The sequence below is a fragment of the Rhincodon typus genome, chromosome 11, assembly GCF_021869965.1.
Source record: "Rhincodon typus isolate 14 chromosome 11, sRhiTyp1.1, whole genome shotgun sequence".
Lineage (NCBI taxonomy): Eukaryota > Metazoa > Chordata > Chondrichthyes > Orectolobiformes > Rhincodontidae > Rhincodon > Rhincodon typus.
In genome coordinates, this window is record NC_063342.1 from 41,256,295 (window position 1) to 41,268,753 (window position 12,459).

At 40.3% G+C, this 12,459-nt stretch overlaps 1 protein-coding gene across 2 annotated transcripts in view; it reads right to left on the minus strand.

Annotated features, from left to right (window-relative positions):
- The window catches only part of usp9 (ubiquitin specific peptidase 9), a 161,930-nt gene that overhangs the window by 61,820 nt on the left and 87,651 nt on the right, over positions 1-12,459 (minus strand). For both annotated transcript variants that reach the window (XM_048603190.1, XM_048603191.1), the window contains 2 exons: positions 9,512-9,678; positions 203-311 (listed from right to left, as the gene is read on the minus strand). In XM_048603190.1, the coding sequence (XP_048459147.1) occupies positions 203-311; positions 9,512-9,678 (276 nt within the window). The remainder of the gene's footprint in view (positions 1-202; positions 312-9,511; positions 9,679-12,459) is intronic.

A 12,459-nucleotide genomic window follows, 5' to 3' on the forward strand; every position in this document is an offset into this window, starting at 1 on the left:
TCATCCAGCTCTACACCTTGTTATCTCAGATTCTCCAGCATCGGCAGTTCCCACTATCTCTGAATCTATTTAGAATGCATTTGGTTTTGCAGATTATTCAATCAATAGATTACTCATTGATGTTCATCAACAGCAGTTTAAACTTCAATATTAAATCCAGTGTTCACACAATGCTACAAAAAGCTTTGAAAAAATGACTTACTGCTAGCACTGTGAAGAGTAGAGTAATGAAGAAAAGTAGAGGTCGATGTCCCATACAGCATCTGGTAGCCATCAGGAAGAACTGCTCTTGGGCCATCTGTCTAACTACTCTGTAAAGAGGAATAAAGTTTTCACATGAATGGCCATCACAATTACATGTCTTGAAGTTTGTTCAATAAAATAATGGACATTTCTCTGTTCACTTCTGTTTCATTTCCTCAGATTAAATGCGACTTTGCACCATGTGAAAGTTATCACGGTCAGTGTGTTCCCGGATCTCTATCTTGCTACTTAAGGACTGTACTTGCATAATGCTTTTCATATTCTCAAGCCCCAAAGTGCTTCATCATTATTAGTTCCTATGAAGTTTAGTTCTTGTTTTGTAACTACATTGATCAATTTACACACCAGGAACCACAACCAAGACTGATGAGCAGTTCATGTATGTTTGGTTGAATTGAGGGAGAGTAGTTGGGTACAACACAAACTCTATTCTTAATTGAACAATGTTACAGGATCTTTCACAACAACTTCAAACACAGAACGGAGTAAGTTTTAATATCTTGTTGGTAAGGTTGAGTCAGAGAAAACAACTGTAAAACTAGTTAAAATCCCAGGGATAATCATAATGTAACAACTTGTAATCACAAAATATAATATGGGTTTCCTGAAGACAAAGGTTTGTAGAATAGCTATAACTTAGTACATGATTTTGTCATAAAAACTTCGAGTTTCTTAAAATGCAAGAAGAAAAGCACGTTGTTTCAAAATATTTCTACAAAGTGACATCTATGGGGGTTCCAACAGTATGTCCTGTCGAGGAGTAGACCATTAATAGATGGGTTTCCACATTTAATGCACATGCTCTCTTTCCCAAAGATTGCTCTAAGTTTATAGTTCTAATGCTGACAATTTCAAAGCCACAGTAATTGCAAAACTCAAGCTATTAAATCTATAACCTCAACTCATACAAGCATGTTACTACTGACCACAGGAGAAACCAATATGAACATACATCAATATAAAGATGTGATTCAGAGCCACAGTATTCTTATACTGTGATGAACAGTTCAGCAAAGGGTCAACAATCTTTGAAGTCAGATAGTTCCATGACACAATCTTCCCTCAGCCTTCCTATCAGTAAACCCTTGAGGAATAGAAAAACCTAAACGTTCTAAGTTCTTAAGAAGGAGGAGCAAGCCATTCTGCCCATACGGCCTTCTCTGCTACTCATTAATATCATGACTGATTCAATTGTGGCCTTAAATAAGTGATAGAGCAAAGTGTACAGAGGACACAAAGTCTGCAGAGGCATGTAGATGGGTTAAGTGAGTTGGCCAAGGTCTGGCAGATAGAGAACAATGTTGGTAAATGTGAGGTAATCCATTTTGGTAGGAAAAACAGCAAATTGGACTATTATTTGAATAGTGAAAAATTGCAGCATACTGCTGTGCAGAGGGACCTGAATGTCCTTGTGTATGAATCACAAAGTTTGTTTGCAGGTGCAGCACGTAATTAAGGCGGCAAATGGAGTATTGTTCTTCAGTGATAGAGAGATGGAGTTTAAAAATAGAGAGGTTATGCTGTATAGGACGCAGAGAGGCCACACCTGGAGCACTGTGTACAGTTTTGGTTTCCTTACTTGAGAATGGATGTACTGGCACTGGAGGGGGTGCAGAGGAGGGTCACTAAGTTGATTCCGGATTTGAGAGGGTTAGCTTATGAGGAGAGATTGAGTAGACTGGGACCATACTAATTGGAATTTAGAAGAATGAGGGGGAATTTTATAGAAACATAAATTAAAAAGGCAATAGATAAGATTGAAGCAGAGAGGATACTTCCACTGACAAATGAAACTAGATCTTGGGGGCAGAGCCTCAAAATAAGGGGAAACAAATCTAGGACTAAGTTGAGGAGGAACTTCTTCACTTGAAGGGTTGAGAATCTCTGGAATTCTCTACCCAGTGAAGCAGTTGAAGCTACATCATTTTAAGGCAAAGATAGATTTTTTTTTTTTTTTTAAAAAAGTAAAGGAATTAAGAATTATGGTGAGCAGGCAGGTAAATGCAGTTGAGTCCAAAAAAAGATCAGCCATGATGGTATGGAATGGCAGAGTAGGCTTGACAGGCCAGATGGCCCATTCCTGCTCCTATTTCTTACGTTATGTAACTCCACTGTCCTGTCCAATCCCCTGAATACACTTTTTGATTTAATCTGATGATATTCAAGGCTTAAGTTATACAGTTATCCAGCCTCCACTGTGCTTCCCCTCCAGAGAAGAAAGTACAACTACCCAAAGTGTTGGCCCAAGGAGGCTTCAGTCACACAATGGCACTGACACTGGACTAGCAATCTAAAATCTCCTCAGGCTAATATCAGGAGACAATGGGATCAAATCTGCAAGTTCTGGAGTACAAGTCTTAAGGACTATTGCCAGAATGTTGTCAAGGCCCACAATCTAAGCAAAAAGGAAACTGGATGGATGGCCCGGCACCAGAATCTACGAAAACCACCATGCCAACCTTGCAAAATCTTCCCAGCAAGCATCTGGAGCCTGAAGCAAAATTGGGAAACCCAACTCAGATTAATTACATAATTTTCCGACATAGTCAGTTATGACTCTGACAATGTGCTAGAAACCATCAACACTCTTGAATACGTTCTGTTCCACATCAGGACAGGACCATCAGTGATGGTATCACAATGGCATGCAGTTGTTCAACATTGACTTTAATTTTCAATTTGATGAGGAAATGAGAATGCTAATTAGGCCAACATTTACTGTCCATCCATAATAGTCTCAGAAGGTTTCAAATACGTAAAACAGGTTTTCTTTTCAAACAATCAAAAGTGGTTCAATGGTCATTGGCCAACATGAGGTCTCCAGTATAAAGTCAAACAGGGGCAAGGAAACCTTGATTTCTTACTGACCCCCTCCCAACAATCCTGATTTTCCATGTTGAACAGCACTTGAAGAAAGCTTTGTGAATGGCAAAGGCCAACAACGTACCCTTGGTGGGAGACTTCACTGCCCATCACCAACACTGGCTTGGCAGCATAGCTACTGACCAAGCCAATTAATGAGGGGCACAGCTACTGGTCTGGGTCTGTGCCAGAAGGGAAATAACAACTTGTCCTCAACAACTGCAAACCACCGGTCACAAACGTCACTGTCCATGACCATATCAGTAACAGTGATTACTTCACATCCCTCGTGGAGACAAAACCCCATCCTCATACGAGAGGTAACCACTGCGCTGTATGGCACTATGCTAAATATATGTATGCTAAATGTAAACCTATCCTACATGGGACAGCCTTCAAATGGATTTAGCAAATCAAAACTAGCCATCCACGAGGCAACTGGTGCCATTAGCAGCAGAATTATCTTCAATCACAAACTGTAACCTTATGGCCTGGCACATTTGGCATGGTGATGATACAAAATACAAAAAAACAATGCCAAAATGTTTGCAACAACTTTTACCCAGAAGATTCCAGCAATTGATCCATCTTGGTCTCCTCCTGAGGTGGAAACGACATGCAACAGATAGGGTTCAATGAACCTACAACCAACAGGTCAAATATAACTCTGCAGTTCTTCAGCATCCAATCATAAATGGTAACAAAATATCATGGTATTTTTTGGGGGAGGGGTGCGTTGGTGGTGGAAATCGGGAGGTTTCCTTGGCCCTGTTTCACTTGATGCCATGAGGTACAGTGTTGTCCAGTGACTGTTTAAACTCTTTTACAGTCAGATGTACAGCAGGGAAACGTTCTTTGGTCCAACTTGTTCATGCCGACCAAATATCCTAAAATAATCTAGATCCATTTGCCAGTATTTGAGCAATATCCCTCTAAACCCTTCCCTATTCATATAACCATCCAAATGCCTTCTAAATGTTGTAACTGCACCAGCCTCCACCACTTTCTCTGGCAGGTCATTCCATACATGCACCACCCTCTGCATGAAGAAGTTGCCCCTTAGGTCCCTTTTAAATCTTGTCCCTCTTACCTTAAACCTATGCCCTTCAGTTTTGGACTCCCCTACCCTGGGAAAAGACCTTAACTATTAACCCTATCCATGCCCCTCATGATTTTATAAACCTCTATATGGTCACCCCTCAGCTTCTGATGCTCCAGGGAAAATAGCCTAGCCTATTCAGCCTCTCCCTTTAGCTCAAACCTCCAACATTGGCAAAATCCTTGTAAATCTTTTCTGAACCCCTTTACGTTTCACAATATCTTTCCGATTGCAGGGAGACCAAGAAAGCAACAGCTGTTTTACTTATTTAAACTCATATCCCCCATATTATAAAACGAAGGTGGTGGTGGGGGCTCCATGAATACCTCCATCCTCAAATAACGTACTCAGCACATCAGCAAAAGACAAGGCCAAAATATCTGCACTCATCTTCAGCCAAAAGTGCATGGTGGATGCTCTATCTCTGCCTCGTGAGGTTCCCAGCATCATGGATGCGAGTCTTCAGCCAACTTTATTCACTCCATGTGTTATCAAGAAATGGCTACATAGAAGGCTGCGTCATTAAGTATATGCAAGGCTAAGATAGATTTTAAATCAGTAACACAATCAAAGGTTATGGGGAAAAGGCAATGTGGAGTTGACGATTATCTGATCAGCTGTGATCGCACTTAATGGCACAGTAAATTGTTGGGCTGAATGGTCTATTTCTGCTCCTGTGTTTTATGGTCTTCGGAATCCAATCTAGCCAATTAACCATCCTATCAGTCTATATTCAATTACCAGCAAAAAGATGGAAAAGGTCATTGACTGTGGTCTCAAGTGGCAAAGGATTAAACTGTTCTTTGACACTCGGTTTGGATTCTGACAGAGCCAGTCTTTTGTGACCTCATTACAACCTTGCTCCAAAAAAACGTGAGGTGAGAGTGACAGCCCTCGATATCAAGTCTGCATTCAACTGAGTATAATAGCAAAGGAAAAACCCTCCACCGGCTGGAGTCTTTCATAGAACAAAGGAATATGGCCCTGGCTGATGGAGGTCAATCATCTCAGTCCTAAGACATCACGCAGGAATTGATTACCCTAGCAGTATATTACCCTAGATCTAGCAATTTCAGTTGCCATAGCAACGAGCTCCCTCTATCTTAAGATCAAAAGCAAGGATGTTTGCTGATGATTACACTATGTTGATTATCATTTACGATTCTTCAGACACTAATGAAGCCTGTGCCAACATGCATCAAGACAACATCTAAGCTTAGGCTGATAAGTGGTAAGTAACCAATGGGAAGATTATAACCATTGTTTCTGACATTGGAAGCCATCATCAGTGCTGAATTCCCCACTATCAACACTCAGGAAGTCTACCATTGACATGTGATGCAAGGTGTCGGTTTTATATGCAGTATTTATTTTAGAGTGACTGACACGTGGGATTTGGTCTGTGCATTTAATGACTAACTTTCAAGTGTTTCTGTAGCCCTGGTTTCTTTTAAAATGTAGAAAGAGAGACTCTTCGGTGAGCAACAGGGCTTTGCTTACACTGAATGAGTTTCAAGAGCAAACAGGGTAAACAGCTGTGCATCAGTCTGCTGGTGCAGGGTTTGGATTTCTTTGGGAACAGAAGTGAAACATGACCCAGAAGATTGGAGAAACTCTTTCTGGTTTAAAGGTTTGCAAGAGGTCTTGTACAAGACATATGCTCCTGAGAAAAGAAAGATAATTTAGAAGACTCAAAGAAGGGGCTCAGATTCTCAAGACAGAAAATTTAAACAACAGAAAAGTTAAGCTCAGAAGAGGTGATAAAAAGGTAACTCTCTCCTGCGAGTACTGTAAAGGAGTGCAGTTGGGATTGGTGCATTTTACCATTTGACATTTTTAAATCTGGTATATGTAAATAGTTTCTTTTGTTCTATTTATAGCTGCTGCTGCAGCATAATAAACTTCTGTTTCACTGAAAAAACCAAATCTGCAGTACCGTGTGCATGTTTCAATGAAAGAACACCTCATTTATAACAAGTTTAAAAAAAAAGACAACCTATCAAGCCAGGTTTCAGTCTGGGATCTGAATTACCAGTAACATCAGCTCTGACTATAACAGCAGGTCAGAGGATAGAAATTCAGTGGCAAATAATTGCCACCTCCTGTATCCCCAATACCTGTCCACCATCTACAAGGCAAGTCAGGATTGTGATCAAATGCTCTACACACGTCTGAAGGAGTGCAGCTCCAACAAGACAAGTCTGGCACCATCCAGGTCAAAACAACTGCTTGACTGGTACCTAATCAATCACCTCGAACATTACCACCTATGCACAGTGGCAGTACATACCTTCTACAAGATGCGCTTCAACAACTCAAAATCTCCTCTGACAGAAGCATGGGAACACCATCACCTGCATGCTCCCTTCCAAGACACACATCATCCTGACTTAGGACAATACAACTGTTCCTTCACCGCTGCTGAGTGAAAACCCTAGAACTCCCTTTGTAACAGCATCGTGGGTACGTCTGCACCACACAGGTTGCAGCAGTTCAAGGCGACAGCTCAGTAGCATCTGCTTCAGGGCAACTGAGAATTGGCAATAAATGATAAATCCTTTACTACACGGTGCTGAATTAGTCCTGCCTCATTACACATGCGGGTTCTGAAATAGCCTACTCTATAACCATATTGGAAGGAACAATCCCAAAGGCATTCAACGATCTCAGCCTACATGCCACCTATGCAGTTTTTATAGGTTTTACTTAAAGATTAAAATCTCAAGTCTGTCTTGCAAATAACCCAAGAATTATTTCTACACTTATAATCTTTCCCACAGTGTAAATAATGTCGAGAGGGCTCATGACCACTTTTAATAGTGACTTTTGTTATTTTTGTTAACCACATGGATTCTACATTTTGATGCCGAACCAAGACAATTTCTCAAAATTGAGCTGAACTCATCCTAAATTACCAGAGCCACCCCATCTTCTCTTCCTGTCTTTCCAGAAGACCAATACCTGTGAAAAATCAAGTCCAAGCCATAGGCACGGTTCTATACTGGCCATAATATATACCCATCGGTGTTATTAATTCCTCCATCTTGTTACAAATGGAGCTTTCAGATGAAGGGCCTTTAATTCAATCTTTATCATTATGCCCTACTTTGACTTTATTTGCTGGTACACTCTTTGAATGCTCTGCTTCTTCCGGTCACATCCTAAACGTCATCACCCTTATCGTCAGCTTGCACTTCTGCCTGGTCTTTTGCCATTCAATTTCCAAATTTTCCTTCACATGAACCCTACCTCACATTATTAAATTTAATGTGTTTGCCACAGCTAAAGTTAAGTGACCTGCCAGTATATTAATTTCAGCATGGTTCAGGTATCGGCCATCTTGACAGTACAGCTTCCTCTCTGCTGAGTTCTGATACTAGTACCCCACGAATTGAAACCTATTTCCTTCACACCAATCTGAGCAACACATTCAACTCTCATTTTTCTCACCCCATGCCAATTTGCTTCTGACTCAGGTAGTAATCCAGCGATTACTGCCATTGTGTTTCTTTTTAATTTAATCCCTAGCTCTTTACACTCCCTCAGCAGAACCTCTTTTAGATCTATCTACCTGTGACACACATATGGACCACTACAAATGGATCCAGATGCTCTCATTCCAAGTTCTTTTTCAGTCCAAATGCGATGTCCTGAACCAGAGGACTGAACTGAAAGTTTGGAAATTGAATGACAAACGACAGTAGTGCAAGCTAACTGTACTGGTGACGACATTTAGGGTGCGACAACCATTGCAATCAGTGCAAATGTCAAATTTCTTGAAATATAATTAAAAGCCAACCTAATATCTTGGAAATATTCAATTTTGAGGTTCCCCAACATGAAAAATTCAACAGCATATATACTGCCACAGTCTTCAAATTCAGTGACCACAACTCAACATGAACGATACCAGTCTTCATTCAATTCAATGCCTCCATGTGATATTGAGACATATGAGTACACCAGATACAACAAAAGCTGCAGTCCCTTGCAACATTCCAACAGTAACACTGGTGACCTGTACTCCAAAACTGCTAGATTGGGAAATGATTTTAGAGTCCATTTTAAGCCATGGTACTAATAATCGAGATGGCTGAGCAAGCATGGTATGCTGGGGAGTCTGATTTCTGTGGTGTTAGTTGTTTCTCTGCAGCGAGGTTTTTGAGCTCTTTGCCTTCAGAGTGAAGTGACACACCCATTGTCCATCAACTAAAACAAAAAGGAATGGCATAGTGACTAGCACTGCTGTCTCTCAGCACCAGCCACCCGGGTTCGATTCCACCCTTGAGTGACTGTCTGCGTGGAGTTTGCACATTCTCCCACTGTCTGCGTGGGTTTCCTCCCACAGTCCAAAGAGGTGGATTGGCCAAGCTAAACTGCCAAGTGTCCAGGGATGTTTAGTTTAAGTGGGTTGCACATGGGAAATGTAGGGGTAGGACAATGGGTCTGAGTGGGATGCTCTTCAGAGGGGCGGTGTGGACTTGTTGGGCCAAATGGCCTGTTTCCACACTGTAGGGATTCTATAAATCTATGAAAACTCATTAGATTTTAGAATGACAAGCGATTCTTCATAAATCAAAATGGACAGCTTATGGTAATTTAGGGTCACTGGTGCTGAGAGACAGCAATGCTAGTCACTATGCCACCCCTTTTTGTTTTAGTTGATGGACAAGGGGGTGTGTCACTTCACTCTGAAGGCAAAGAGCTCAAAAACCTCGCTGCAGAGAAACAACTAACACCACAGAAATCAGGCTCCCCAGCATACCATGCTTGCTCAGCCATCTCGATTATTAGTACCATGGCTTAAAATGGACTCCAAAATCATTTCCCAATCTAGCAGTTTTGGAGTACAGGTCACCAGGTGTTACTGTTGGAATGTTGCAAGGGACTGCAGCTTTTGTTGTGTCTGGTGTACTCAGATATGGATCCAAGATCCCAGGTTCAGTGATAAACTGAACTAAACATTTAAAATGAAAAATAGATGTTCCATGATTAAAAATTTTCCATACTCTGTCCTCTTGCATTTCTATCATGTGGCAATTTAGGAAGATGAGAAGCTTCCAATCTTATCACTAATGCCCTTAAAAGAACAGGTTCCAAGTATGATACAGAAATATGATCTTTCTTGTTATGTGACTCCATTATGAAGCCCTCCTCTGAATAGAACAGATTCACTTCATTACGGTCCATGAGGTAAAACATCCAGTAAGCTACGATGCGGCTTAAAGTGGTTTATAACATTGCACGCTGTTCCATTCATAAATTGCTGTCAAAAACATTACTTACTTGCTGTGACAATGCAGCAGCAAATCTATTATGAAGGTCTGCCATGCCTTTTCTTTACTAAGTGTATCAAGCGCCGTTGGAACCAGTGCAAAGCACAAGGTCATCACTTCCAGTGCTTCACAGCAAACATGTTCATCTTCAGAGTCTGGTTCATTTCCTGCATTAGTCTTTAGTTAAAATGACAGAAAATTGCAATTTAAGGCTGGAATCCACAATTCAATAAGCAGATTTTGACAGTTTCTAAATTTCATATTCAAAAACAAAATTTAAAGACAAAGTGCTCCCCCTTATTAGATGAACTTAGAAGTGGGCAATTTAGCCCATTGAACCTACTGTGCTCTTTATTTAAAAATAATAAATAATCGGATTGTGACACTAACTTGACTTTGCTGTGCAGCCCAATACCTTTTGGCTCCACAAAGGATTAAGAATCCATTTAATGCACTCTTTGCATGTTTTCAGACACCCCATTCCACAGAGAATTCCATATACTAACAGCCCTCAGAAAAAAGGATTCCCTCTCTACTTTTCTTAAATCTACAGAAATGAAGACATCAGAAATGATAAAATACTGATTAAAAATTGATCTTATTCAGTCCTATTTCCCTTCAACTGCAATAGTATTCATTAAAAACATAATTCTTCAGAACATGTCATTTTTCTTGCTGTCAGGTAGTAAAAATCAATTTATAGCACATTGTATTTTTTTTTAAATTGATGGTTTTGTTGTTTTAATCAACATATTTCAGACTTATCAGCCAACTGCACCACAAAGACAATAACCCAAGATCTTTTAACATAAAGCAATAAATCACTTGGTAGTTGCGTCAACCTATTCCGTTGGAAAGCCCAAGTAATGGCACATTGAGATACTTTGGGCAGTTCTTGAAGAGTGAAGGTTGCCAATATTGTGCTCCCAGATCATGTTATGTTTAAAATATACAAATTTGAAGAACGAAATTCTAATGTGTAATTGCTTGTCATCATTTTAAATTCCATTAACTCAACATTGAAAATCCACTTCATCGTGACTGCATCTTTCTCTTGATGCTAAAAGATTTACCATCTGTTCAAGACAGTTTCATGTGATTAACAGTGCTCCATCAGAAGATGTCATTTATATGGGAGGGAGAAGTGCATGTCAATGGAGAATGGAAGATTGTCCCAGACAAGCAAAAATAGCCACCTGCATTCAATTTCTGGATATTGAAAAAAATCCAAGCTTCTTAACGGCTCTTCCAGCCACTTAAATGTTTTACATGTGATTAATAAAACTGTCAATTAGTGTTAAGTGTAATTACATGGTATAAATGGTTGGAATAATTATTTGCAAGATTAAGTCTAAATTATGTGCATATACATGAAAATAGGAGTGCAGCCTGATGATTGGCCTGCACAGCACGTGCACCTCACTTGTGGTTGTGCATGTGCCTAGCCACAACGTGAATCATATTTCATATATTGATGACGTGGAGGTGAGGTGTGACTGCACAATTGCCAAGTTTGCAGATAACAATTACATGAGAAGGCAAGTAGTAAGGATGACAAGGAGTCTACAGAAAGATATAGATAGATTAAGCAAGTGAACAAAAACCCGGCAAACGGAACATAATATGGGAAAATATGAAGTTATGAACTTTGACAGGAAGAACAGAGTTCTCAATATTATTTACATGGGGAAAGACTGCAGAAAGCTGCAGCATAAGGGGACTTGCAAGTCTTCAAACGTAAATCATGGAGGACTAGTATCCAAGTTCAAGGGTAATAGAAAACCCAAAATGGAATGTTGGCCTTTATTTCACAAGGAGTAAAGCATAAAAACTAGGGAGGTCATGCTAAAACCCCACAAGGCACTAGTCTGACCTCAATACTGTGAGCAGTTTTGGTCTCCTCATCAGAAAGGTAGGATAGCACTGTAGGTAGTCAAGAGAAGATTAACAAGGTTGATCCCAGGTGTGGAGAGATTTTCTTCCAAGGAGAGGTTGCGTAGATTGGGCCTGCTCTGATTGTAGTTTAGAAAATTGAGTGGAGACCTTCCTGAAACATGCAAAGATCCTGAGGGAACTTGACAGAGTAGATTAGGAGAAGTTGCTTCTCCTGTGGAAGAATCTAGAACCAGAGGGCATATTCTCAGAGTGAGGAGTCACCCACTTAAGATAAGAGGTTTTTTCCCTCAGGGTGGTAAATATATGGAATTCTACATTGCAGAGGGTTGTCCAGGTTGGGAAACAAGTACATGCAAGGCTAAGATAGATTTTTAAACATTAAGGGAATTAAACGTTTAGAGAAAAGACAGGAAAATGAATCTTCAACTAATTTCATTGAATGGCGGAACAGACTGAAATGGACTGAATGACCTACTTCTGTTACCAAGTCTTAGTGTATTATAGGAAATTTTTAAAAATTCATTTACAGGATGAGGGGCGTCGCTGGCTCGGCAGCATTTATTGCCCATCCCTTATTACCCAGAAGGCAGTTCAGCATCAACCACATTTCTGTGGGTCTAGAGTCCCATGTATGCCAGACCAGGTAAGGATGCCAGTTTCCTTCGCTAAAGGACATTAGTGAACCAGATGGGTTTTTCGACAATCGACAATGGTTTCATGGTCTTCATTAGATTCTTAATTTCAGATTTTTTTTCAATTCAAAATTCCAACATCTACTGTGGCAGGATTCGAACCTGTGTCCCCAGAACGTTGGGTCACTGGAATAACAGTCCAGTAATTATACCACTAGGCCAGCGACTCCCCTTGGAATATATGAAGAACAGTAATAATGATGAGAAAGATGCCAAGGCCCAGAAGACGACAGAGAAAATATAGGAGAACAGCTGACAGGAATAATGGTAAAATGCTTCAGTTCCATGGGAGACTGGAAGAAATTTGGACTGTTCTACTTAAGAATCAAGAGGACATTATCCTCCCACGAGCATGCATTGTATTACTTTA